The following is a 24251-nucleotide window of genomic DNA, read 5'->3' as shown; positions in this document are numbered from 1 at the left end:
TCTTGAGGCCCTCTCACCTTTCTTCTCTGGGGGGGGGGGGGGGGGTTATCAGGCTCTTCACAGGTGCTCTGGAGTTGTGCCTGGTCACTGCTTTGGATAGAATTCTTAAACTCTGTGTGTGTGTTTCTAAAACTATATCTACATGGATATGTGAATGTATATACATATACACATACACTCACATATATGTGCAAAATTCTAAAAACAAGAATGTGCGTATATAGATGTATATATACACACACAAGTATAAGTCTCTTCATTCAGTCCTTTTTTTCAGTCCTATCCAACAGGGCTGTTTCTCCAACTGATTTTCCACGTGAGGAAATTGAGCAAACAAAGTGGCGGGCCCGGGGGAGGAGGGGCGGGGGGCGGGCCCGGGGAGGGGGGGCGGGCCCCGGGGCGGGGGAGGAGGGGCGGGCCCGGGGCGGGGGGCGGGGGGGGCGGGCCCGGGGGAGGAGGCGCGGGCCCGGGGGAGGAGGGGCGGGGGGCGGGCCCGGGGGAGGGGGGGGCGGGAGCGGGCCCGGGGACGGGGGGCGGGCCCGGGGGAGGGGGGGGGCGGGCCCGGGGACGGGGGGCGGGCCCGGGGACGGGGGCGGGCCCGGGGGAGGGGGGGGGGGCGGGGGGGCGGGCCCGGGGGGAGGGGCGGGCCCGGGGGGGAGGAGGCGCGGGCCCACAGCCGGGGGGGGGGGGGGGGGGGGGGGGGAGTAGGTGAAAGGGGACTGGAGGGCGGGCCGAGCCTGCGGTGTATCTACGACGTGCTGGACCCCGTGGCCCTGTTGTAATCCGCTCCCAGGGGACGCGAGTCTCCCAGCCGAGGAAGAAGCATCTTTCCTGCCAGCCATGTCCCTGCTCCGAGGTGCGCTCTCTGCGGGGGACGGGGACGGGAAGTACCGACGCCCCATCCCCGGGCCCTGGCCCCGGCCTCGGCCCTCAGCTTCGGCCGCGCCTGACGGGACCCGGGCCCGTGACTCTGCAGGCCCCCCTGCAGGCCCCCGTGTTCCCTGACCTTGACATACCCGCCTCTCCCCTTCCGACTTAGGGCGCCTTGTGTTGGGCAGCCCAAGTCTTGAACCCACGAGCGAGCGCTGGTGTTCGGGGCACAGGTCTGGCTCGGGCACCTGCCCTTGCCCATCACCCACCTCCCTGGCACTGCCCGGAGAGAGTTCTTGCATGCTCCGTGTGAACTTGCGTTTTGTTGCTGGGGATCGAAAGGCGAAGAAAAGCCGACCCTTTCGAGCCCCGCAGGTGTGCCAACTCAGGTTTCAGGCAGGGGAGCAGACGAGGTTTGCCGTGGGGCAGTGGGCAGGGTCGGGTGGTGGCAGCAATGCTTGATTCTCCGTGACCCCTTTTGGAGCTTCTTGCGGAAGGTACTGGCATGGTTTTGACGTTTCCGTCTCCAGTTGGTTTTACAGATGAGGAAACTGAGGCCAGCAGGGCTAGTGACCTGCTCCACCAGCCCGAGGCCAGGGTTGAACCCAGGAAGATGAGGCTTCCCCCGAGACACTCTTGTCTACCACCTAGCTCTCCCCATAATGGAATTAATAAAGAATGAATGATCAGTAATCATTATTCACCAGATAGCCAACAGTGCCTATCCAGCATTCTTAAGGGAAAGTCGTTCCTAATGGTAGGGCTAAGGTTTTTCCCATCCTAAGATACTCTCAGATGTGATGCTTGCATTTAGTGGATAATAATGCAAATCAGCATTTGCAAATAGGCTTGACGTGTTTGCCTTATGGTGAGGGCCTGTATAAGTCTTATAAAATGGTCGCCCATGGGATGGCATTCTTCAGAAATGTATGTACAGAAGCGCTCACTGCTCAAACTTTGTATACTGGCCAAGAGGGGGCCTAAGGAGATGTCTAAGCTTGATTGCTTCTATACCCCTTATGCCTCCACTGGCATTATTATGGTCATAGAAACAGATTCAAATAATGAAATGAGATTCTAATCTTTTTTCCCTAATTACATTTAAAAACAATTTTTAACATTGGTTTTTTTCAAAATTTGAGCTCCAAATTCTTTCCCTTCCGTCCTCCCTACTCTTTTCCCTGGGATTGCAAAAATTAGATATAGATTATACACGTGCAGTCATGCAAAATATTTCCATATGAAATAAGATTCTGAGACCACTTTTATCAGCGTTTTCCAGACTTCAGGAATAGTTCATTTGCTCAGCTCTCATTTGCCCATACCCAACAATCCTAGAATATATCTTACGATGTAGGAGGGTATTTGTATCCCTATCACTCAGTACAGTGCCAAACATATAAGAGATGCTTAATAAACATTTGTTGATAGATTGATTGACTTTAGAGATGATATAGTGCAATCTCCATCGCTTGTTTCTAAGGAAAACAGGAGTCCAGTAGAAGGCCAGATCCTCTAGTTTCCGTGCAATACTCTCCCTACTGTATATTGAGAGAAATAATTATTAATAACCAATGATTTGGGGAGATCCAGAATTTCCCTTTTTTCTAAAGTCCTCATTTCAAAGCTCAGCCTCAGAAGAATAGGCTTGATGGTAGCAGATAGGATTAACATTCCCCTCAGATTCTGTTCAGACCTCATCCAACCTTAATACGATTTCAATCTAAGGTGAGACTCCAGAACTAAGTGTGTTCTGCTCAGGCTTGAGTGGAGGATCTAAATTCTTTGATTAGATTGCCCTAAGCTGGACAGTTTAGAAATAAAGGACATAATCAAAGTTACATTCTCCCCCAGCCCCTCATTAGAAAAGGTCCATCGAAATATTCATTCTTTGTCATTAATTGTTAACCAAACAGAGTTGTTTACTAACCTCAGGAACATCCTCTCTTCCAGGGGCATGTAAACTGAGCTCACCACCATGACTGGTCTTTAGCATTTGAGAGTATCACTGACTTTTTTTATTAATGAAACACTAGCATTATTTATAAAATGATTAATTGCCCAGAAAATTATGTCTGTTGAACTTTCTGTGTCCTATAGATAGAGTAGGTATTGCAATATGTTTCCTTAGTGAAGCTATATAGGAACTTCTCAGGCAAAATATTTAGAAAGTTCAAATTATTGTTTTAAAAGTTATATTTTAATCAAAATACCTTTTACAGAAGATTTTTGACTGAATCTCTAGTGTTAACTAATAATGTAATGAGAAACATATATAATAACTTAAAAGATAAGCCCCACAACAACCCTATGAGGGAGGTACCACAAATATTATTTATTGTCACCATTTGATAAATACCAGAAACTGAGAAGTCACTTGATTTGACCATGATCACACAGGAAGTGTAAGAGGTCTACCTAAGTCTTAATTCCAGAAATATGTCTTCTGAGGAATGGCAAAATATAAATTGCAGTGCTGTGGATTTCCTACATATTGTAAGTGTTTCTGGCTAGAATTTGTACGACTAAAATTTAAAATGAAAATATCCCTGGATTTGACAAGTCACTTAACTTTGTTCCATCATCATCTATAAAATGAAGGGTTTGAACTAAAGTTTCCTTCCTGCTCATATATAAAAGCACCACCTGCAGGAATAATGCCTGAGACAAACTATTAACTAGTTATTATAACCAAAAAATTGAGTGGTATGGTAGTTTACTTTCATAGGTTATGGGTTAGGTAGGAGAAAATCTGTCCAATTTTTTACTAGGCTGTTACACTCATTGTCATAAGTATTACTTACGTTTTCTTTAGCCTTCATTCTACTTCTTTTCATTTTTTAAGGAATGTATTATCTTTCAAGCAGTCAATAGAAATGACCATTTAATTACTAAATTTCTTATTTGAAATTGTATGAGAAAGGAAATATTTCTTAACTTGCTGAGTTGGTGTATTTTTCCAAGATCACATTGTAATTAAAGGAGTTCTTCACTTCTTAAGTCATGGACACTTCTGATAGTCTTGGTATGAACTTCTCAGAATAATAATCTTAATGCATAAAATAAAATACATAAGATTACAAAGGAAATTATATTTTAAAAGTTGTAATTTTTTTCACGTAAAAGTTAAGGGATCACCTGAAATCTGTTCAGGGATCATAGAACCCAAATTAAACTGACCTGAACTATATTTATTTATTTGGGTCCTTTTAGTGTAAATAAACTAAGAAATCTCTGCTTAGCTGTTGATTCAACTCATTTACCCATTATCAAACACCTTCTGTAATTTCCATCTTCAAAAAGTTAGCGGAATGTTACCAAAATTGACTTTTCTCTTTAAAAAATTGCTGGCTCCTTCCCAAGAAAATCTCCTGTTTCTGCAGCTGATTAGAAAGGAAAAAACAGGGCTCAAAGGTAGCATATTAGAATGTTAGCACTCAGCATCTTGCTCTTTCTCTTCAGTATCCATATATTTGACTGATATTTGAAAAGGCATTTTTCTTCCTGCTCTCATTTCAGTGTTTGCGGATCCGTACCTTCCATGAATTTTCAGAATTCTGCAGACTCAAAAAGGGTTTGATGTGTGAACAAAGATAGTAATGTCCTAGGCATTTTAACTTCAACATGGAGTGAACCCTTGGCTCAAACAAATGACTAAAAGCTTTTGACTTTGAATGACTGATTAACTCCAGAAATTAGAGCCATAGTAGGGAAAATCCCAGAAATTAGCGAAGGAAAAACAGTCATTTCCCCTTACCCTGTGAAATATAGGGGCATAAGGAAAGGATGTATGACTTCATTGGCATAGGGAATTCTGGGAGGATTGGCACCTTCTCTGTATTCTGGAATATTAGAGAAGTTAAGTGTGACTTGCTTGGTGTCACATAGCCAGTATACACTGGTATTTTGGACTTTGGCACCAGCTTCTTTGAAATATGCACTTAACTTTTTAAAAGAATTCCCCCTCCCCCAAAAAAAGGATTATACTTTTCCCAATTTGTAATCCAAGTTATTATGATATTTCTTGTTTTATCAGACACAGTGGTTTGGGTAGTCACTGGCCCTCAGAACTATAGGATAGCAAGTCCTCACTCATGCTCTCCTCGGCTGTTAAGTACAACAGATCTTCTTTTTAGTGTGACATAATTTTTCCTCCCTTTAAGAGAAAATCTGCTTCTTTGACAATCAGAGAAAAACAACATGTAAGAAGGAAATAGAATTATGGGGGCTTCTAGTGATATGGTAGGAAGGAAGAGAACAGGCAGTTTATTAAGCACTTATTATGTGTCAGAAACTATGCTAAGTGCTTTACAAATATTATCTTACCTGATTCACAACTGCCCTTTGTGTTGAGGGCCATTGTCCTTGTTTTATAAATGAGAAAACTGAGGCGGGTACATGTAAGTGAATAGTTCACGGCCACATAACTTCTAAATGTAGGAGGCCAGATTGGAGCTCAGGTCTTCTTAACAACAAGCCCAGCACTACCTAGCTGCCCTCCTGGGTCTTCTCCTTAGCAAGGATACCCCACGTTGTTATTCAGTTATTATGATTATTTAGTCTTATCTTTTGTCCCAACTTGGTTGTTGCTCTTCAGTCATGTCTGACTCTTCCAGGACCCCATTTGGAGTTCTCTTGGCAAGGAAACTGGATTGGTTTGCCATTATTACCTTTTCTAGTTCATTTTACAGAGGAGGAAACTGAGGCAGACAGGGTTAAATGACCTGCCCAGGGTCACGCAGCTAGTAAGTGTCTGAGGCCAGGTTTGAACATCACCTCGCTCCCCTAGGACTGGGAGCAGGCCTTATCTAAACTTTGGAATCTACCCCCAGCACAGCAATCCAATACATAATAGGCACTAAGGTTGAATTGCTATGAGAGGGATGTTTTTAGTTAAAGCATTGTCCATTAGAAAGTAGATCCAGAGGTCCAGTTAATAAAAGATGTAGATTTGGAGTCACTATAAAAACAAACTTAGGACATTTCACCCATGAAATAGGGTGCCTAACAAAATAGCTAGTTTCTGGAAGTATTCAAACAGAATTGAGCAGACTCTGTTAGAATGTAAGTTCATCATGGGTAGAGATTGTTCTATTCTTTGTGCCTACCACCTGCTGGCATATAATAGATACTCAAGGAATACATACTTACTGATTGATTGATTAATAGATGTAGAAGTAGAAGAAATTTTTGCATTAGAAGAAAAGGTTGTACTGGATGGCTTGCAGTACCACATATCATTTTGAGGTTGGCAAAAAATGCTTTCCTGAAAACAGCCCTATGAGTAAGTATTGCAGATTTTGTAACCCCATTTTACAGATGAGAAAACTGCTCAGAAAAATGGTCAAGTACTCAAGGTCATACAGGTAATAAGTATCAGATTATTCTAGCCAGCTATTCCTGCTAAAATCAGCAGGCATTTATTCAGCAGCTCCTATGTGCCAGGCACTGAACAAGGCCCTGGACATGCATACACAAAGAACAGAACAATTCCCAGTTGTGGATGGCCTGTCCATTGTGCTCCCTCCCCTCATTTTATAGCTGAAGAAACCAAAACCCTGAGAGGAGAAGGCAATTGTCCAGGGTTCCTAAGCTGATCAACTACAGATCCAGGATTCATACTTAAGGGGGTTTTTGTCTCTAACTCTAGTACCCTTTCCACTTCATCAGGGTCTAAATGGAATTCTTAACGTAGTACTTCTAGCTCCCTGTGTTGGTTAATGTTGATTGGCTTGATCTATATATAGGTGAAGTAACTAGGTGAAAAGACACTCCTGCTCCCTTGGTCTTAACCTCTACTTTCCACTGAAGTCTTTGACCTATAAAGGTCAAACCTGTATAGGTCATTTAGGTAACCTAAATGAAGGTGAAAGGTCACAGGCTAATCTAAAATCATTAATCATTTTTTTCCTGGTGGTTCTAGGTGTGTACATAGTTGCTGCCAAGAGAACACCCTTTGGGACCTATGGAGGTTTACTGAAGGATTTCACAGCCACCGACCTGGCTGAACTGGCTGCCAGAGCTAGCCTGTCGGCTGGCAAAGTTCCTCCAGAAATTATTGACAGTGTGATCGTAGGCAATGTGGCACAGGTTAGTAGGGAAGTGTGCTGATCCTTCTTTCTTGATGTGTTTATAAATAGTGTTTATAAATATAACTTTTCCTCTATGGATCAGGTGTCTCTGAACAAATGAATGATATTGAAAAGACTTTGAAATTTGAAATGCAGTATAGCTCTTGATAATATCTGTGCATTTAAAGAAGGCATGATGCTACCGCCTTCATTATCTAGAGCAGTTGTAATCAGCAGATATTTGGTTTGGAATGTGTTCTAAAAAACTTTCTGCCTTCCTAATTTGTATTTTGCTAAAGGTAATATTGAGGTTAACTTGTACACACCAAGTAGGGAGAAGGCCTTGGTTATACCTCTCTATATTCCCCACAGGTACCTAGCATGGGGCATTTTATACATCAGGAGTACTCAGTAAAGATCTGAAGGAAGGAAAAGCCTGCTAGCAATCTATGGTTTAATTGTTGACAATCCATTTGATAGATCCATTACAATTAACCAGTCATTTGTGTGTTCTTAGTATGATAGCCATGGTTTTTTCTTTTGAATTAGAGTCCCCCATGGAAAGCAAAGTATTTTCATGAAATCATCTTGGTATTTTTGTCCTCAATCTTCCTCAAACCCCCTCCCCATTTATTTGTGGCACTTTTAATTACCTTCTGCTTCCCTCTCACCCACAAGAGGTGGCAGATAGGGAGAGCAGTAGGTGGGCACAGCCTAAAGAGGAAAGAGCTTCAGTGCCTGAGGGAAAGGAGACTGGAACCCCAAAGATTAGTCCTTTTCCCTGGAACTTATTTTAGGTAGGAACTTACATCAGTCCCTGCCATCCCCAAGATTAAAATGCTGAAGATGATCATCCTTGAAGGAATCTGTGCAACTATGGAAGGCAGAGAGTTGGAGGCAAAGAATGACAGAGGAGAACAGAGAAAACATCTGGGCTACAAGTGAGAGGCTTAAAAAACGAGTTCTAAGGGAGAAAAAGCCTAACTTGAAAGCAATAGAAATGTTCATAAAGATGAGAGAAAAAATTATTAAAAGTACTAGAAGAGGCCAGACCACAACAGATAAGTATTGTACTATTAAGGAAAGTTAACTAAAACTCCCTGATCAAAAAGAAAATTCTGAAAACTGTCTAGAGATCACAGAAGAGCAGTGGGAAACTACAGAAAAGGGAAATTTTCAAAAAGATCTTATGAAAGACATTGTCAGACATTAGAACTTGTCAGTGCACAATTTGAAAAGATAAACCAAGATATCTAACTTAGAAAATATGGTAGAAAGTTTCTCCAAGGAAGTAGAGGCTCTGACAGGGAAAATAGCACATGAAACATAAAAATACAGAAATGGAAGAAAATTTGGCAGAGGAAAAGGAAAAGATAGTGAAAAAAGAACACATGAATTCTATATAAATCAAAATAACTGTCCTTGAAGACAGAATATGCAGAGATAACTTAAGAATTATAGGTTTACCAAAAGAACATGACAAATCAAAAAACCTGAATGCTGTGCTACAGGAAGTAATACAAGAAAATTGCCAAGAACTCATGAATATAGCAGAGTTATTACTGCCAGAGCAAAACTGTACATGTGAAACTCCAAGGCACATAACTATATGGGATTCCAACCCAAGTGGTATGACTCAGAGCCATTGTTCACTCCACAGCATCCTCTTTCTCTTGTGTTAAGTGCTTCAGTTTCATTTTGTTTGTTCCTTATGCTTTGCACGTTGCTAGGGGGACATATGAGACTATCAGCATTATTTCTGCCCTTTTCAGTTAATTTCTCATGAATTCCTGAGCATCTCCTATACTGTTGTTTATTTTTTTTTTCCTGTGCCATACACATTGTCCTTTCTAAAGATATCTTAAGCCATGGTCTGGAAAATCAGATATTTTTCATCAGTACCATCTCAGCCAGGTGTTCATTTCTTGTATTTTCCTTTCCCTTCCTTTCATGGATTTAGAGTGATGAGGATGGACATTTAATCATAAGTTGTGATGAAACTGCTACTAGCTATTCTCTTAAATCCTTAATGTTTGTGTCCAGATTTTCATAGTCATTAGAAATTTCTTCCAGGTTATTTTCTAAAGGTATCATTTATTGCCATGAAATGTCAGAAATAGGCCAGTTTCATAAGTCTTGATAGAGTCTCTGTTATACATCCTGGATAAGTGCCTCAAAAAAGGCATCAGAGGGGAGGGAATCACTGATTAGTATATTTCTTCCTGACCCAGGAGCAGACTTTTTCATAGCTGTACGTACCTTGTTCATTTAAAGAATGTATGATCTGTTTGCTTCTTCTCCAGAAGATCCAGATACACACTATCTATAGTAATAATTTCTTATCCATTGAGATATTATGCTAGGTTGCACAGTGGATAGAATACAAGACTTGGAATCAAGAAGACTGATCTTTCTGAGTTCAGATTCAGCCTCAAACTATGTGACCCTGGGCAAATCACTAAATGCTATTTGCCTCAGTTTCCTCATCTGTAAAACGAACTGGAGAAGGGAATGGTCAAATCAGGCCAATATCTTTGCCAAGAAAACCCCCCAAATGGGGTCACAAAGAGTTGGACACCTGAAAAGCAACTGAACAGCCACATCCATTATATAAGCCATGAGTCCATTTCTTCACCTGTTTCTCTACCTTTTCCCAGTTGCCAGTCATCTAACTTTTTTTCTACTTAATTTCCTTGATTTTTTTTCTGTTTGTTTAGGATCATTTCCCTCTCCCCACCCGATTCCCCATCCTATCTAGGAATGTCATAGAAAAACAAAGGATTTTTCAAGTACTTTTAACTTCCCTAGCAAGGAGAACAGTTTGAATTTAACTCAGGTAATTGTCTATAGACAGAATATAAACATGGCACAGTCTTGGCAAGGCATTGAAACAGTTGCCTTGGTTCCCATACCTGCTGGATTTCAAGTCCTTTGGATCTTAAATCTTTAATCCCTTACTTCCCCCTCATCATTCCCATTGAGTTAGGATCCATGGAAAACTTCCTATTTTCTCTCTCCTGTGGGTTCTCAGGGCCCTTTTCAAGCCAAATTCCTTCTCTGCCTTTCTGATTAACAGTTACTCATTACCTTAGGAGTATATAAGTAAGAAGAATGAGCCTGCTAAACATTAGATCCAAAGACTTGTTACAATCATCAAACCCCAAATGAGTTTCTATAAAATTTTAGCGGGCTTTTTGCCTTTCTTTTGATAGTGAAAATTGTCAGCCTGACTAAAAATTATGTCAAAACTTTTCAAAACCATTTGTTTGCTGCCTTTCACTTGGCATGCTCTAGCCACTTTGAAGAATACAAACAAATAAGATGATCGCCCAGTTGAACAAGCAAATAAGAACCTAGTACCTAGTCGATTCTAGCTACGTATTTGCTAAGTTGCACATGAGTACCCAGGCCCATCTTACATAATATGCTGTACACAGAGCAGGTCACAGAGGGAATAAGCAAGATAAGGTGTAGAGGACGTAGTTTGTCTACCTAAGGACTAGAAAGCATTATGTATATAGTCATGGCTTCGATTCAGTGTCTCTGGCCTCTTCATCTCCCACCTCTGACGGTACCCAATATTAATAAATCAAACAGTTAATGAGGTAGGAGAGAGAAGGAAGAGGGAAAAGTAAGAGAATAAACATTTATTATTTACCATGTGCAAGGCATTTGTGCTAGGCCATGGGGATACAAGTGCAATATATTCAGTGAAAGAAACCACATTTACATGATTATATAAGGCCAAAAGCCATTCCCCATTGGATAAATGCAGAGGACAAGAACAAGTAGTTCTCAAAAAGAAGTGCAAACTATTAGCAACCATGTGAAAGTTTGCTCCAAAGTACTAAGAGAATGCAAATCAAAACAGTTCCAAGGTTCTACTTCAGAGCCATTGAATTGACAATGATGATAAGAGAGCAAAATAGTCAATATTGGAGGGGTTGTAGAAGACATACTCTGAAGTACTTTGGTAGAACTGTAAATTGGTCCATCCATTCTGGAAAGCAATTTGGAATTATTCTAAGAAAGTGATTAAGCTGAACATATGCTTTGACCCAAATGTCCCACTGATAGCCATATACTCTAAGAAGGTCAAAGATAAAAGGGAAGCCCACCAAAATACTTAGAGCAGTACCGGGGTGGGGGGTGGGGACAGGGGAAGGTAATGGTACAAACTGGAAGCAAAAGTGATGTTCAGTTGTTGGAGAATGGCTAAAAACAATAGTGCCATGTGGGCAAAATGGAATATTCACTTTCAAAAATGATGCCTACATGTAAAGAATGTGGAAAAGCATGGGAAGACTAATGATGAATTAATGATGAACTAATGAACTAATCCAGATGAACTAATAGAAAATGAAATGACTTCGAACCAAGACAACAATACACACAGCTGTGTGGCGTGTGTTCATCCTTTGTTGCTGAAGAAGACCATGCCATCAGAGAAATGATGACATGACTTGCACTTGACTTTGTTTTGAGTGAGGGAGGTCTGTGCAGGTCACCAGTCTCAAGTCTCCTTCAGAGCCATCTGAATCCAGTGACCAGATATTCATCTGGATGACCCAGGATGAGGCAGTTGGGGTTAAGTGACTTGCCCAAGGTCACACAGCTAGTGAGTGTCAAGTGTCTGAGGTGAGATTTGAACTCAGGTCCTCCTGACTCCAGCATTGGTGCTCTATCCACTGCACCACCTAGCTGCCCTATACACAGTTATGACAATTTTAATGGAAATATCACCAACCAAAAAACATCAGAACTGAATGCTATGTAATTATAATGATCAAATTTGGCCTCAGAGAAAAGACAGGAGAATGCAGTCCCTTCTTTCTCAGAGGTGGTAGACTTTGGATATGGAACACAATGTCAGACTTGGTGGCCTGTTGGTTAATTTTTCTATACGATATTTTCAGAGTGGGACTAGGTTTGTTCTTTTTTATTTTTTTAAAGGGATGGCTTTCAGGAAGGAGAGGAAGATACTTTGGGAAATGAAGGTGGTATAAAAACAAAAGATACAGATAATATTTTTTCAGAAATCTTTTACATTTATGACCATTAACCACTAATCTAAATGCTTTATTGATTTCTGAGTAGCATGCCATCTTCTGCTTATAAAAGTCAAAGAATACATTATTTGAATTTGATACATTTTCATCTCTTTTAAAAATCCTTGCCTTGCCTTTTATAAATATATTATACAAGTTACACTGCTGACTAACCATTTTCTTATAAGCTCTTTTGAGTTGTGATTGTTAATTTTATTTACTCTCATTAACCCCTGAATTCAAATTAGTCCCCCTGTTAAGAGAGCTCCTGTCATACATTCCCTTCACTTTGCTCTAGGTCTTTTCCTTCATTCATTATGTCATTTAAAATGAAAGCTTTTGACCATACAGTTTTGACCTCAGTATGGTCTCAGTGAGAGACATAAATGCAACGTGTACCTTGCCATCATGTCCTCTTGCAGTGGTCTTAATGATATTGGTCTTATAAAGGTACTGGTGGTGATGTCTATTTTAAACAAAAATGTAATTTTATAAAATGAAGTTTTCATTTGCTTTATGACTGTATTCATGGAATCAAAGAAAGTTAGAGATGAATAGGACCGGGAGAGTTCATCTAGTCTCATCCTTTCCTTTAACAGGTTTTCCTTAGTAGATTTTAAAATGTATTGACATTAAAATTTATTTTAGGTACAACTTTCCAGGGACAGGTATATCTGTCATGTAATATGAGGGTCACCTTGTACATATGATGCTTTGTCTAGGAACTGTTTTCCACCTCCTGTAGACAACCAGTGTTTGCATTTGTTATGTCATTGTGTTCGCGCTAACCCCTCTTAGCAGAGGACAAATTCACTTTTACCTTTTATGCATCTTTCAGAGTTCTTCAGATGCTATATACCTGGCAAGGCATGTTGGTCTGCGTGTTGGAGTCCCTCAGGCCTCCCCAGCTCTCACTCTGAATAGACTCTGTGGCTCAGGCTTCCAGTCTATTATCAGTGGATGTCAGGTATGGAAATATTTTGTGTTTGATTTTTATGGGAGGACAGTACTTAGCTCAGGGGGAGATAGTCACCTCATCAATAAATGGAACACCTTAGCTTTTACTTTTTTACTGTGCTCAGGAGAAGTCCAGAATAAAGGTAGGTAGGTACCATGGCACAAAAAACACTAGACCTAAAGGATATGAACAGGCAATTTTCAGAGGAAGAAATTAAAGCTATCTATAATCATATGAAAAAATGCTCTAAATCACTATTGGTTAGAGAGATGCAAATCAAAACAACTCTGAGGTACCACATCACACCTATAAGATTGGCAAACATGACAGAACAAGAAAATGATAAATGCTGGAGAGGATGTGGGAGAGTTGGAACACTAATTCATTGTTGGTGGAGCTGTGAGCGCATCCAACCATTCTGGAGAGCAATTTGGAACTATGCCCAAAGGGCTACAAAAATGTGCATACCCTTTGACCCAGCAATATCGCTACTAGGACTATATCCCCAAGAGATCATAAAAATGGGAAAGGGTCCCACATGTACAAAAATATTTATAGCAGCACTCTATGTAGTTGCCAAAAACTGGAAGTCAAGGGGATGTCCATCAATTGGGGAATGGCTGAATAAATTATGGTATATGAATGTAATGGAGTACTATTGTGCCATAAGAAATGATGAACAAGAAGACTTCAGAGAGGCCTGGAAGGACTTATATGACCTGATGCTGAGTGAAAGGAGCAGAACCAGGAGAACTTTATGCACAGCAACAACCACAGTGTGTGAGAGCTTTTTCTGGTAGACTTAAATTTTTGTAATAACACAAGAACTTCTGAAAAAAAAAAAATCCCAATGGTGGACCTCAAGGCAAATTGCCTTCCACACTCAGAGAGAGAAATATGGAAGTCACTCACATAATGTAGCAGATCATGTTTGTGTATGTGTATCTGTTTGTGTATCATGTTCTGATTTGTTATACGGATTCTTTCATTTATCTTAGTCTGACTACATAGCATGACTATAGTGAAAATATACTCAATAGGAAAGTATATGTAGAATCTATACAGAATTGTATGCAGTCGTGGGGAGGGAGGGAGGTAGTGGGGGTGGGTGGGGAGGGATAAAATCGCAATTGTATGGCAGTGATTGTTAAACATTAAAAAAATAAAAAAATTAAAAAAAAAAAAGCTTATATAATAAATACTATGCATTGTGTTGAGAAAAAAAAAAAAAAAACACTAGACCTAAGAAGACAAGTTCAAATCCAGCCTATGATACTACCTTGCTGTCTGATCCTGGATATGTCCCTTAACCTCTTTCTGCTCATGTGTAGAAGGGAGATAATAACAGCACCTGCCTCCCAGGGTTGGTGTGAGGATAAAATGAGGTAATACTTGTAAAGCACCTTGCAGACCTTACTGTGCTATTGAAATGCTCTAGTCATTAAATCTACCTAAATCTTCTCAGGCAGTCAGTATCATCTCTAAGATCACAGTATATATTTCCTGGGGAAAAAATGCAAATATAGAAAGATTTGAGGGAGGGAAAGGGTTTGTCAGGAAGTGAACCACTTCTGCATTTTTGTGAGTTATTTCTGAAAAAATGAATAGAGGTAGAGGGGAGAGAGATGACTCCAAAATTGAGGGAATAGTAAGAAAACCTGTATTCTGTCAGAGAATAAGTTTGAAAAGTAGGAAGATTTTTTAAAAAAATGAATGTTAAAAAATAAAAACGATTTCACGTGTGTAATGGGTATTAATCATATTATTGCCTTTTCAATGGGTGGGAAAGTGGATGGAGGAGGGAGAGAATTTGGAACTCAAAGTTTTTTTTTTTTAATTTTAAAAGAAAAATACAAGATAAGAGATGTTAGAATATGGGTTGAGTGCTAGAGCAACTTAAAGGGACATTACAGTTAAAGGTTTTATTTCAGGCTGAATCCAATAGTGAGTCAGAAAGTCATAACATTTACATCTGGAAAGAAAATTTTGGAGAGGGCAAGCAGATTAATCCCCTCACTTTACAGATAAAGAACTGAGGCTCAGAGGGTTGTTTAGTTTGCCCAGGGTCTTCCATGAGCTGTAGGTGACAGAGCCAAGATTCAAACCCAGGTGCTCTGAAAAACTTTCCCTCGTCCCTTGTCTTGCATTTCAGGCTTAGAGATGCAGGGAAAGAGTACTGTAAAAGCAGTGTAGCTTCGGCTACACATTTTAAAATAATGAACTATGTCAACACATAGATGTTTTCATTAAGTAAACTATTAGCAGGTTACTTAGTGTTTCTATACTTATTTTTACACAATGACCATTATTGGAAACTGTAAGTGTATCCATAGAAAATCTATAACTTTACAATTGTGTTATTTACTTTTATTCATGACTAACGTTCGGTTTTCTCACTAAGACCAGAAATAATAGAGGAAAGAGAAAGGAGAGATTAGAATCTCTAAGATTACTTTTAGAGGTTAGGGTGTTCATTATTGAGATCCAGTGTCTAATTTTCTAGGCTCCTCCTAGTCTTGCCTAGAGAGGCATCAGGATATAGTGGATAGATAGCTACCCATGAAGCCATGAAGACTTACTTTCAAGTCTTTATACATCCTAGCAGTTTGACCCCTGGGAAATATTACTTACTGTCTTAGTGCCCCCAAACAATTATCTGATTATAGTTTCATAGTGGGTTGCAGCTGGCGCTGCTGGAAGGAATTTCATCACTTGGGAGTTGCCTAGACCTGTAAAATCATAGGTACAAGTTACTTTTCCTGTCCTCCTTTATATACTATATTGAAAATCTTCAAATGGTTTTGTGATCTCATTATTTGGTGTGTTCCCTTCATAATTCAACACAGTACAATGCATAGAATATAGTAGGTGCTTAAAAAATTCTTATTGATTTATGTATCACAACCTATCCATGCATACCTATCTTATGAGGCACTCATTCATGTCCTCTCATAATTTCCCCAATGGAGGTCCACCAAATGTGCCAGGGGAAGAAAGGGAGAGGGTCTCTTTTGATATTAGAATGCACTGAAATGTGTTTGCTGTCCATCCCCTACCTCTCTTTCTCTCGTAAGGCTGGCATACTCTTTTCTATGGTCAAACATTTTTGATGACATCATTTACATGGCTCCTGTATGGTTCATCAGTAGTATCTCATAGGCTGTTCAGATCCACCATGTGTCCCCTCCCGCACTCCCTTGCCCTTTGTACTTGTGTTCTTTGAAGACCATGCTATTTATTCCATGGTTCAAAGCCATATAGCATCCTTGGATTAATGTTATTTTTAAAGTTGAATCATTCAGGGGAGAAGCTTGGGGTTGTACAAAACACTGTCTAGCTCTCCAAGTTTTGTTCTTTCCAATTTGGCATTGACCTTGAATTTTGTTTATCCAGCTGGTAATCTGACTCTACACAGCTGACATGAAAATGACTCCCACCCAAGTAACTAGACATTTCCTGTCTCTTAAAGATGGAAACATTTCAATTTTGATGTTATTTGGTTCTTACCCTGTCCAGCACATCTCAGTTCTTTTTTTCAAGGAAGAAGTGAAGATGTGAAACTTCTGTATAGTCCAAGAGCCTTGAGCCTCTTGAAGTACTTTTTCCATCATATTTCTTCTCCTCTTCCTCTAGACCTGCCTTTACATCAAAATCAAAGTCCATGTTGATTAATTTGGAAGGAATGAGTTTTGAGTGCTCATAGTCTGTCTCTATCTCCTTATCTGTAACAGATATTAATATAGACTACATTTTGTAAATATTTATGTGCACACTAATATGGAAGGACCATTTGTTCTACAAAATGATGTTTCTTTTTGGTACCCAACGAGTTTCCTATAGAGTCACATTAGATTATGAGGTCCCCATTAGATTGTGAGCTTCCAGGGCAGGGGCTAAAACTTACTTCATTTTCTATACAAGATATACAAGATCCAGCACTTAGCACAGTTGCCCAGCACATAGTTGGTACTTAATAAATAGACTAATAGTGAGTTCAGAGACTTCAGAAGTGACATTCAAATTATTAGAAGTCATTTCATTGAACTGTCTTGATTGGGATTCTTATTAGTTTTCAAAGCTATTTTATTGTAAACATTGAAGAGAAATACTTCACTGGAAAACTTTTTTACAGGAAATTTGTGTCAAGGATGCTGAAGTGGTACTATGTGGAGGGACAGAAAGTATGAGCCAGACTCCCTACTGTGTCAGAAACATACGCTTTGGTACCAGGTTGGGAGCAGACATTAAGGTTGGGACCATGTTGAATTTTTGTTATGACAAAAATTGTTATTTATTATTAATTATTATTATTATTTTGTTTCTTTGCTTTTGTTTTGACAGGAATTTTTAGGGGGGAAGGGGAGGGGAGGAAGGTGGCAAAGAGTACAATAAGGGGAAATAGAGGAGCTGAATCAATAGTACAGGAAAGATGTGCCTTTTGTGAATCAAGTGGCTTTTCTTGCAGGGGCCCTCAGTCCCGTCATAACCAGGTATAATAGTAATTTGTGTCACTTAAAGGTACTCTCTTCACACCATAACTTTAAGTGCCAAGATCTCTCTCACAAAGAGGTTCGGATAAATTTCTTTTTCTCCAGATTGATAAAAATATAACTAACAAAGCAGTGTTCTGACTAGCTGGTTAGAAAGAAATTTAACTGTATTTTTCAAATACTGCAGAATAACCCGCTGGTATTATTGGCTATCTTGAAGGGGCCTGAGGCTGAAAACTTTTACACATTTGTGCATGTTTATTTATATTTTTTTCTACAATGTCAGAGAACCTAATTTAAATAGTAATTCTAGTAAATGTGTTTTTACAAAGTCAATTTGCTTTTTTACTATAAGAAGCTATGAAAAGAAGTTAATTATAAATGAATTATTGCATATTATTTTTATAAAACCTACTTTAACTTTTTTTTTTTTTTTTACTAATGTCCTTGGTAGCTGGAAGACACTTTGTGGACATCACTGACTGATCAGCATGTTAAAATCCCCATGGCAATTACTGCTGAGAATCTTGCTGTAAAACATAAAATAAGCAGAGAAACCTGTGATAAATATGCTTTGCAGTCACAGCAGAGGTGGAAAGCAGGTCAGTGAAATTAATTGATAAAGAATCCTTCTGGAACTCCTAGCATTCATCATTTTGAATCAAAATGTTTATAATTATTAGTATGAATAGTAACGAGGATGACCATTACAAATCATTATAAATCTTAGATTCGGAGTTTTCTGTCATAGCTCCTTTGGGGTTGTATTAGCTGATTAGATAAGGGATTTGTTGATGAACCAATTGAGCTGGGCTGTTTTCTTAACTAGAGGCTTATTAGCACCATAGATAATCATGTCTCTGGAGTCCAGTAGGGTTATAATTCAGGACATACAAAGTATATCCTTCCCCTACAACAGTCCAGTTTTACATAAAGAGGGCAACAATATAGGAATGTCTTTACCAAAATGATTATAAAATAGAAAAAAAAATTCCAGCAAGGAAAAAAAAGATTATAAGAATGATGGCTTATGATGTAAACAAATTGAAAAGCCGGGGTGAGTCGTGAGTCTAGGGAATTCCATCTACAATATTATGCAGAGTGGTGCTGGAGGAGGAGGTGTCCTGAATATATGACATAGACCTGGCCTACTGGCTTAACTGAAACTTAAATTTCATGTTTAGCTAGTGTGCTCCCCCCTTAAATTCCTAGAGGGAGAGGGTCTTGTCTTATTCCTTGTTTTCTCCTCAGTGCCTAGTTACCTGCTACATATACTTTGAATAAATATTTGTTAAATTTGGTAATAGCTTATCAGTCTGGTTCTTTTTGAATGAAGCAAGATAATCTTCCCAATGTAACATCCTTATTTTTAATGGACCAGTTTTATTTATAGTCTTTATTCACAGAGAGGCAGTGTACCAGAAATCATTTAGTCCAGTCCCTTTATTTTACAGTTGTGGCAACCGAGGCCCCCACTCATGAAGTGACTTACCAAAAGATGAATGAATGAATGAAAAAGTATTTGTGAGATGCTTATATAAGTAATAAATAGTACCTTCAGGAGGTCAGGAATCCTTTCATTTCAATTCTAGTGCCTTTTTCATCATATCTAGCAGCCTCTCCAGTGAAGTAAGGTCTTCCTGAGATTGAGTCAGAAGCTCTGGATTTGGGTCCTGCTTGACCATGTCCAAAACACTTAAATGTCCAGAGCTTCTCACACATAAAATTGAAATAATATTGACATCATTGATTTCATTGCTTTTTTGAGGAAAGCTCTTTGCCAACCAGAAGGTACTGTATAAATGTGTGTTGTTGGTTTAAGATCCTAGAGTTTAAAATTCATCTGGTCCAACCCCCGCAGTGATTCCAACAGATGGGGGATGTATAGGTCCAGTGAGAAGAGATTCATGAGACAATTCATTAAAATGTATTAATGTGTTAAACTCCTTGTAATTTTTGCCCATTGATCCCATTGATCTAATGGTTCAACAAAAAAAGTTTCGTTTTCTTCTATATGGTAGCTCTGCAAATATCCGAAGAATGCTATCATACCTTAGCTTTCTCCAGGCTAAATAATTGAATTTCTTTGACCAGTCTTCATATAATGTTTTCAAAACTTCACCATAATAAAGTTATCTTTCTGTCCAAATTCAGGTTTTCCAATATCCATCTTCCAAAAAGGTATCCCCAATTGTATGGTCTTCCGAACAAGGTCAAATCAGTAGAGTACATTAAGACTGTTCCCTGTCTTAATTTAGACATCATATTTCTTCTATTAATATAGCCTGAAAAATACTTGAGCATTTTTGGGATGCACATAAAAAGTTGGTTTATAATAAACTTTGTAATAAGGATGTACTTTGTCACCTTTTTTAGTCATGTGAACACAGAATATTAATTGAAGAAAAAGATACCCCAATAAAGTAGTTGCTTTGAAACAAAATCCTTTAACTTAAATCAATCATTTATTGCTTAAAATGTGGTGAATATAAATATGTACTCATGGGTGTTGATGCATCATCAAGTATATGCATACATATATATGTGTACACATATTTAGATAAACATGGGTGTGCTTATTTATGTGTATTCAGTGTGTGTAAACCTGTATGTACATGTATATCTGGGAAAATTTGTATATATAAATTATGTATATATCACATACAGTTTATATCTGTATATATATATACACACACACATAACAATCATGTATATATGATATGTTTATGTATATAAATCACACATATAATTATATATACCTATGAAAAACAACATTCTTCCCATGCTGAAAGACTTATTTGTACACTGTGTACTTATAGGGAGATGTGTATGTATTTGTGTGTTTATATAAAAAATTATACATAATCATATATTATACGTACAAGATAGAAATAATAAAATTATGTGATCATGTATGATATGTTATATAATTTATTTTATGATTATGTATCATTTTATATAATTTAGTATATACATAATATATCATTTGTATATTATATATCATATCTATACACATACATCTCCCCATAGGTACATAGCAGTGTACTAGGTCTTTTAAGTATGGAAAGAATGTTGTTGTTTTTAATAGGGTAAATACTTTAGCAGTCTATTTTGGAGAAAAACTATTAGAAACTTAGACTTAAGTAGATTGGAAAGAATGGGCCAGAAATTGCGTAGGGGTTATTTTCTCTAAAGAATAGAGTTTTGTATCTATTTTAAAATTTTTATTCTTAAAAAAATTCATTCTGCTGTTTCAGCTAATGATGCTGGCTACTTTAATAATGAAATGGTACCAATTGAAGTGAAAACAAAGAAAGGAAAAGAGATAATGCAAAAGGATGAGCATCCCCGGCCCCAAACAACGCTGGAACAACTGGCCAAGCTTCCTCCAGTCTTCAAGAAAGATGGAACTGTCACTGCAGGAAATGCTTCGGTAGGTGTTAAGTGTAGGTACATCCATCCAAAAGCAGTCAGCACAAAAGGCAATGTGGCTTTGTCACCATGGTTTTAGGTGATTTAGTTTAGACTAGTATTCCAGCTTTTTAAAGTTTGGGAGATTGATGGAAAGAGGAGCAGCACCAGCTCAGGAGTCAGAGGACCCAAGTTCAAATTCTGCCTCTGATCCTCACTCCTTATGTGACTCAGAGGGCCTCAGTTTACTCACCTGTAAGAAGAGATTGAACTAGGTGGTTTCTGAGCACTTTCCCTGTACATAATCCTTGAATCCTGGCTATGTGACAGCACCTTTAGTCTGGAAGGCCTGGGGTCAAATCTTGCCTCCTCCACTTACTGGCTGGATGATTCAGTACAGGTTACAGATCTCTAAGGCACATAGATTATTTGATATAATGTATAGAAATACGTATTGCTTTTTAGAATTAACAATCTCTACCACCATCTGCATCCATTTCATACATACCAGCACCAGTCTCTCCAAACCTGTACCATAAACTCTCCCTTGATAATACCCAGTGATGTGCATGGAAAGGCCTTGGCTTGTTGTCGGATTGTCAAAGGAGATAAAAACATACTTGATTTCTTACGGTGTGGTAGATTGTGTTACACCATAAGGACCAAAATGTACTTTATCTCTTAAAAGCAAAACCATCCTTTATTGTCATCCAGTGATTTGCCATCTAGCCTGGGCCTTTTTCCAAGATTCTAATTATAGATGAACGGGTGTGACTAGCAATTTTTATATTTTAGTTGGAGTTGGTGGCAGAGTTGGGTCAAAGATCTATTAGGGTACAGGATTACCTGAGGCCTTTGCAATTTTTGACTTACCTGGTGCATCTTAGCTGTTCCCCTTACCTGGGGACATTTTCTTGTCTCCCCCAAATGCAACCAGAATTTCTTTGTTTTTGAGTTCTCTTTTGATTCTTAAAGTTTTATTAAAAGGGAAGAAAATTATTGAGATTATGCCAGATAAAGAATAAAAGATTTTCCTTTTTTTTAATTTAAATTTATTTATTTAAGTTTTCAACATTCATTTCCACAAAATTTTGGGTTCCAAATTTTCTCCCCATTTCTTCCTTCCCCCCACCCCAAAACGCTGAGCATTCTAATTACCCCTATCACCAATCTGCCCCGCTTCTAACATTCCTCCCTTCCCTTATCCCCATCTTTTCTTTTGTCCTGTGGGGAAAGATAACTTTCTATACCCCATTACCTGTATTTCTTATTTCCTAGTTGCAAGAACAATACTCAACAGTTGTTCCTAAAACTTTGAGTTCCAACTTCTCTTCCTCCCTCCCTCCCCACCCATTCCCTTTGGGAAGGCAAGCAATTCAATATAGGCCATATCTGTGTAGTTTTGCAAATGACTTCCATAATAGTCATGTTATGTGAAACTAACTATATTTCCCTCCATCCTGTCCTGCCTCTCATTTCTTGTATTCTTTCTTTTGATCCTGTCCCTCCCCAAGAGTGTTGACTTCTAATTGCTCCCTCCTCCCATTGCCCTCCCTTCCATCATCCCTCCCACCCTGCTTATCCCCTTCTCCCCCACTGTCCTGTATTGGTTTTCATACCAAAATGAGTGTGCATTTTATTCCTTCCTTTAGTCGAATGTGCTGAGAGTAAGCTTCATGTTTTTTTTCTCACCTCCCTCCTTTTTCCCTCCACTGAAAAGTCTTTTACTTGCCTTTTATGAGAGATAATTTGCCCCATTCCATTTCTCCCTTTGTCCTCCCAATATATTTCTCTCTCACCTCTTAATTTCATTTTTTTAGATATGATCCCATCTTATCCCACTCACCCGGGGTGTGTGTGTGTGTGTGTGTGTGTGTGTGTGTGTGTGTGTGTGTGTGTGTGTGTGTGTGTGTGTGTGTGTGTGTGTGTGTGTGTGTCCGTGTCTGTGTGTGTGTGTCTGTGTGTGTGTGTCTGTGTGTGTGTGTCTGTGTCTGTGTGTCTGTGTGTGTGTCTGTCTGTGTGTCTGTCTGTGTGTGTCTATGTGTCTGTGTGTGTGTGTGTGTGTGTGTGTGTGTGTGTGTGTGTGTGTGGTCCCACCCACTACCCAGATACTCAAAAGTTTCAAGACTTACAAATATTGTCTTTCCATGTAGGAATGTAAACAGTTCAACTTTTATACGTCCCTACGACTTCTCTTTGCTGTTTACCTTTTCATGCTTCTCTTGATTCTTGTGTTTCAAAGTCAAATTTTCTTTTCAGCTCTGATCTTTTCATCAACAATGCTTGAAAGTCCTCTATTTCATTGCAAGACCATCTTTTCCCCTGAAGTATTATAGTCAGTTTTGCTGGGTAGTGATTCTTGGTTTTAGTCCTAATTCCTTTCACTTCTGGAATATCATATTCCATGCCCTTCAGTCCCTTAATGTAGAAGGTGCTAGATCTTGTGTTATCCTTATTGTATTTCCACAATACTTGAATTGTTTCTTTCTAGCTTGCAGTATTTTCTCCTTGACCAGGGAACTCTGCAATTTGGCCACAATGTTCCTAGGAGTTTCTCTTTTTGGATCTCTTTCAGGAGGTGATTGGTTGGAGTCTTTCAATATTTATTTTGCCCCCTGGTGCTAGAATCTCAGGGCAGTTTTCCTTGATAATTTCATGAAAGATGATGTCTAGGCTCTTTTTTTGATCATGGCTTTCAGATAGTCCCATAATTTTTAAATTGTCTCTCCTGGATCTATTTTCCAGGTCAGTTGTTTTTCCAATGAGATATTTCACATTATCTTCCATATTTTCATTCTTTTGGTTTTGTTTTGTGATTTTTTTGGTTTTTCATAAAGTCATTAGCCTCTATCTGTTCCATTCTAGTTTTGAAAGAACTATTTTCTTCATTGAGCTTTTGAACCTCCTTTTCCATTTGGCTAATTCTGCTTTCCTCATTGGCTTTTTGAACCTCTTTTGCCAATTGAGTTAGCCTATTTTTCAAGGTGTTATTTTCTTCAGCATTTTTTTGGGTCTCATTTAGCAAGTTGTTTACTTGCTTTTCTTGCATCTCTCTCATTTCTCTTTCCAATTTTTCCTCCACCTCTCTTACTTGATTTTCAAAATCCTTTTTGAGCTCTTCCATGGCCTGAGACCATTGAATATTTATTTTGGATGTTTGGGATACAGAAGACTTGATATTTTTGTCTTTTCCTGATGGTAAGCGTTGTTCTTCTTCATCCAAAAAAATGGGAAAAGATATCTGTTCACCCAGAAAGTAACCTTCTATTGTCTTATTTTTTCCCTCTTTTAGGCATTTTCCCAACCAGTTACTTGACTTTTGGGTCCTTTGTCAGGAGTAGGGTATACTCTGTGGATCCATAAGATCTCACTTCCTCCAAGGTGGCACAGTCAAGCATGTACA

General features: G+C 38.9%; 1 protein-coding gene across 1 annotated transcript in view; it reads left to right on the top strand.

Moving 5' to 3' along the window:
- Positions 1-686: 686 nt before the first annotated feature.
- Positions 687-24251, top strand: part of LOC140502855 (3-ketoacyl-CoA thiolase, mitochondrial-like) — a 42452-nt gene continuing 18887 nt past the window's right edge. The window contains exons 1-6 of the mRNA XM_072606913.1: positions 687-856; positions 6794-6960; positions 12828-12956; positions 17080-17196; positions 17892-18039; positions 20695-20870. Of these exons, the coding sequence (XP_072463014.1) occupies positions 841-856; positions 6794-6960; positions 12828-12956; positions 17080-17196; positions 17892-18039; positions 20695-20870 (753 nt within the window). The 5' untranslated portion in view covers positions 687-840. The remainder of the gene's footprint in view (positions 857-6793; positions 6961-12827; positions 12957-17079; positions 17197-17891; positions 18040-20694; positions 20871-24251) is intronic.

This window comes from Notamacropus eugenii, chromosome 4 (assembly GCF_028372415.1).
Source record: "Notamacropus eugenii isolate mMacEug1 chromosome 4, mMacEug1.pri_v2, whole genome shotgun sequence".
NCBI classification, from domain to species: domain Eukaryota; kingdom Metazoa; phylum Chordata; class Mammalia; order Diprotodontia; family Macropodidae; genus Notamacropus; species Notamacropus eugenii.
Note: the sequence above shows the minus strand (reverse complement) of the source record. Positions and strands in the feature narration are given on the sequence as shown.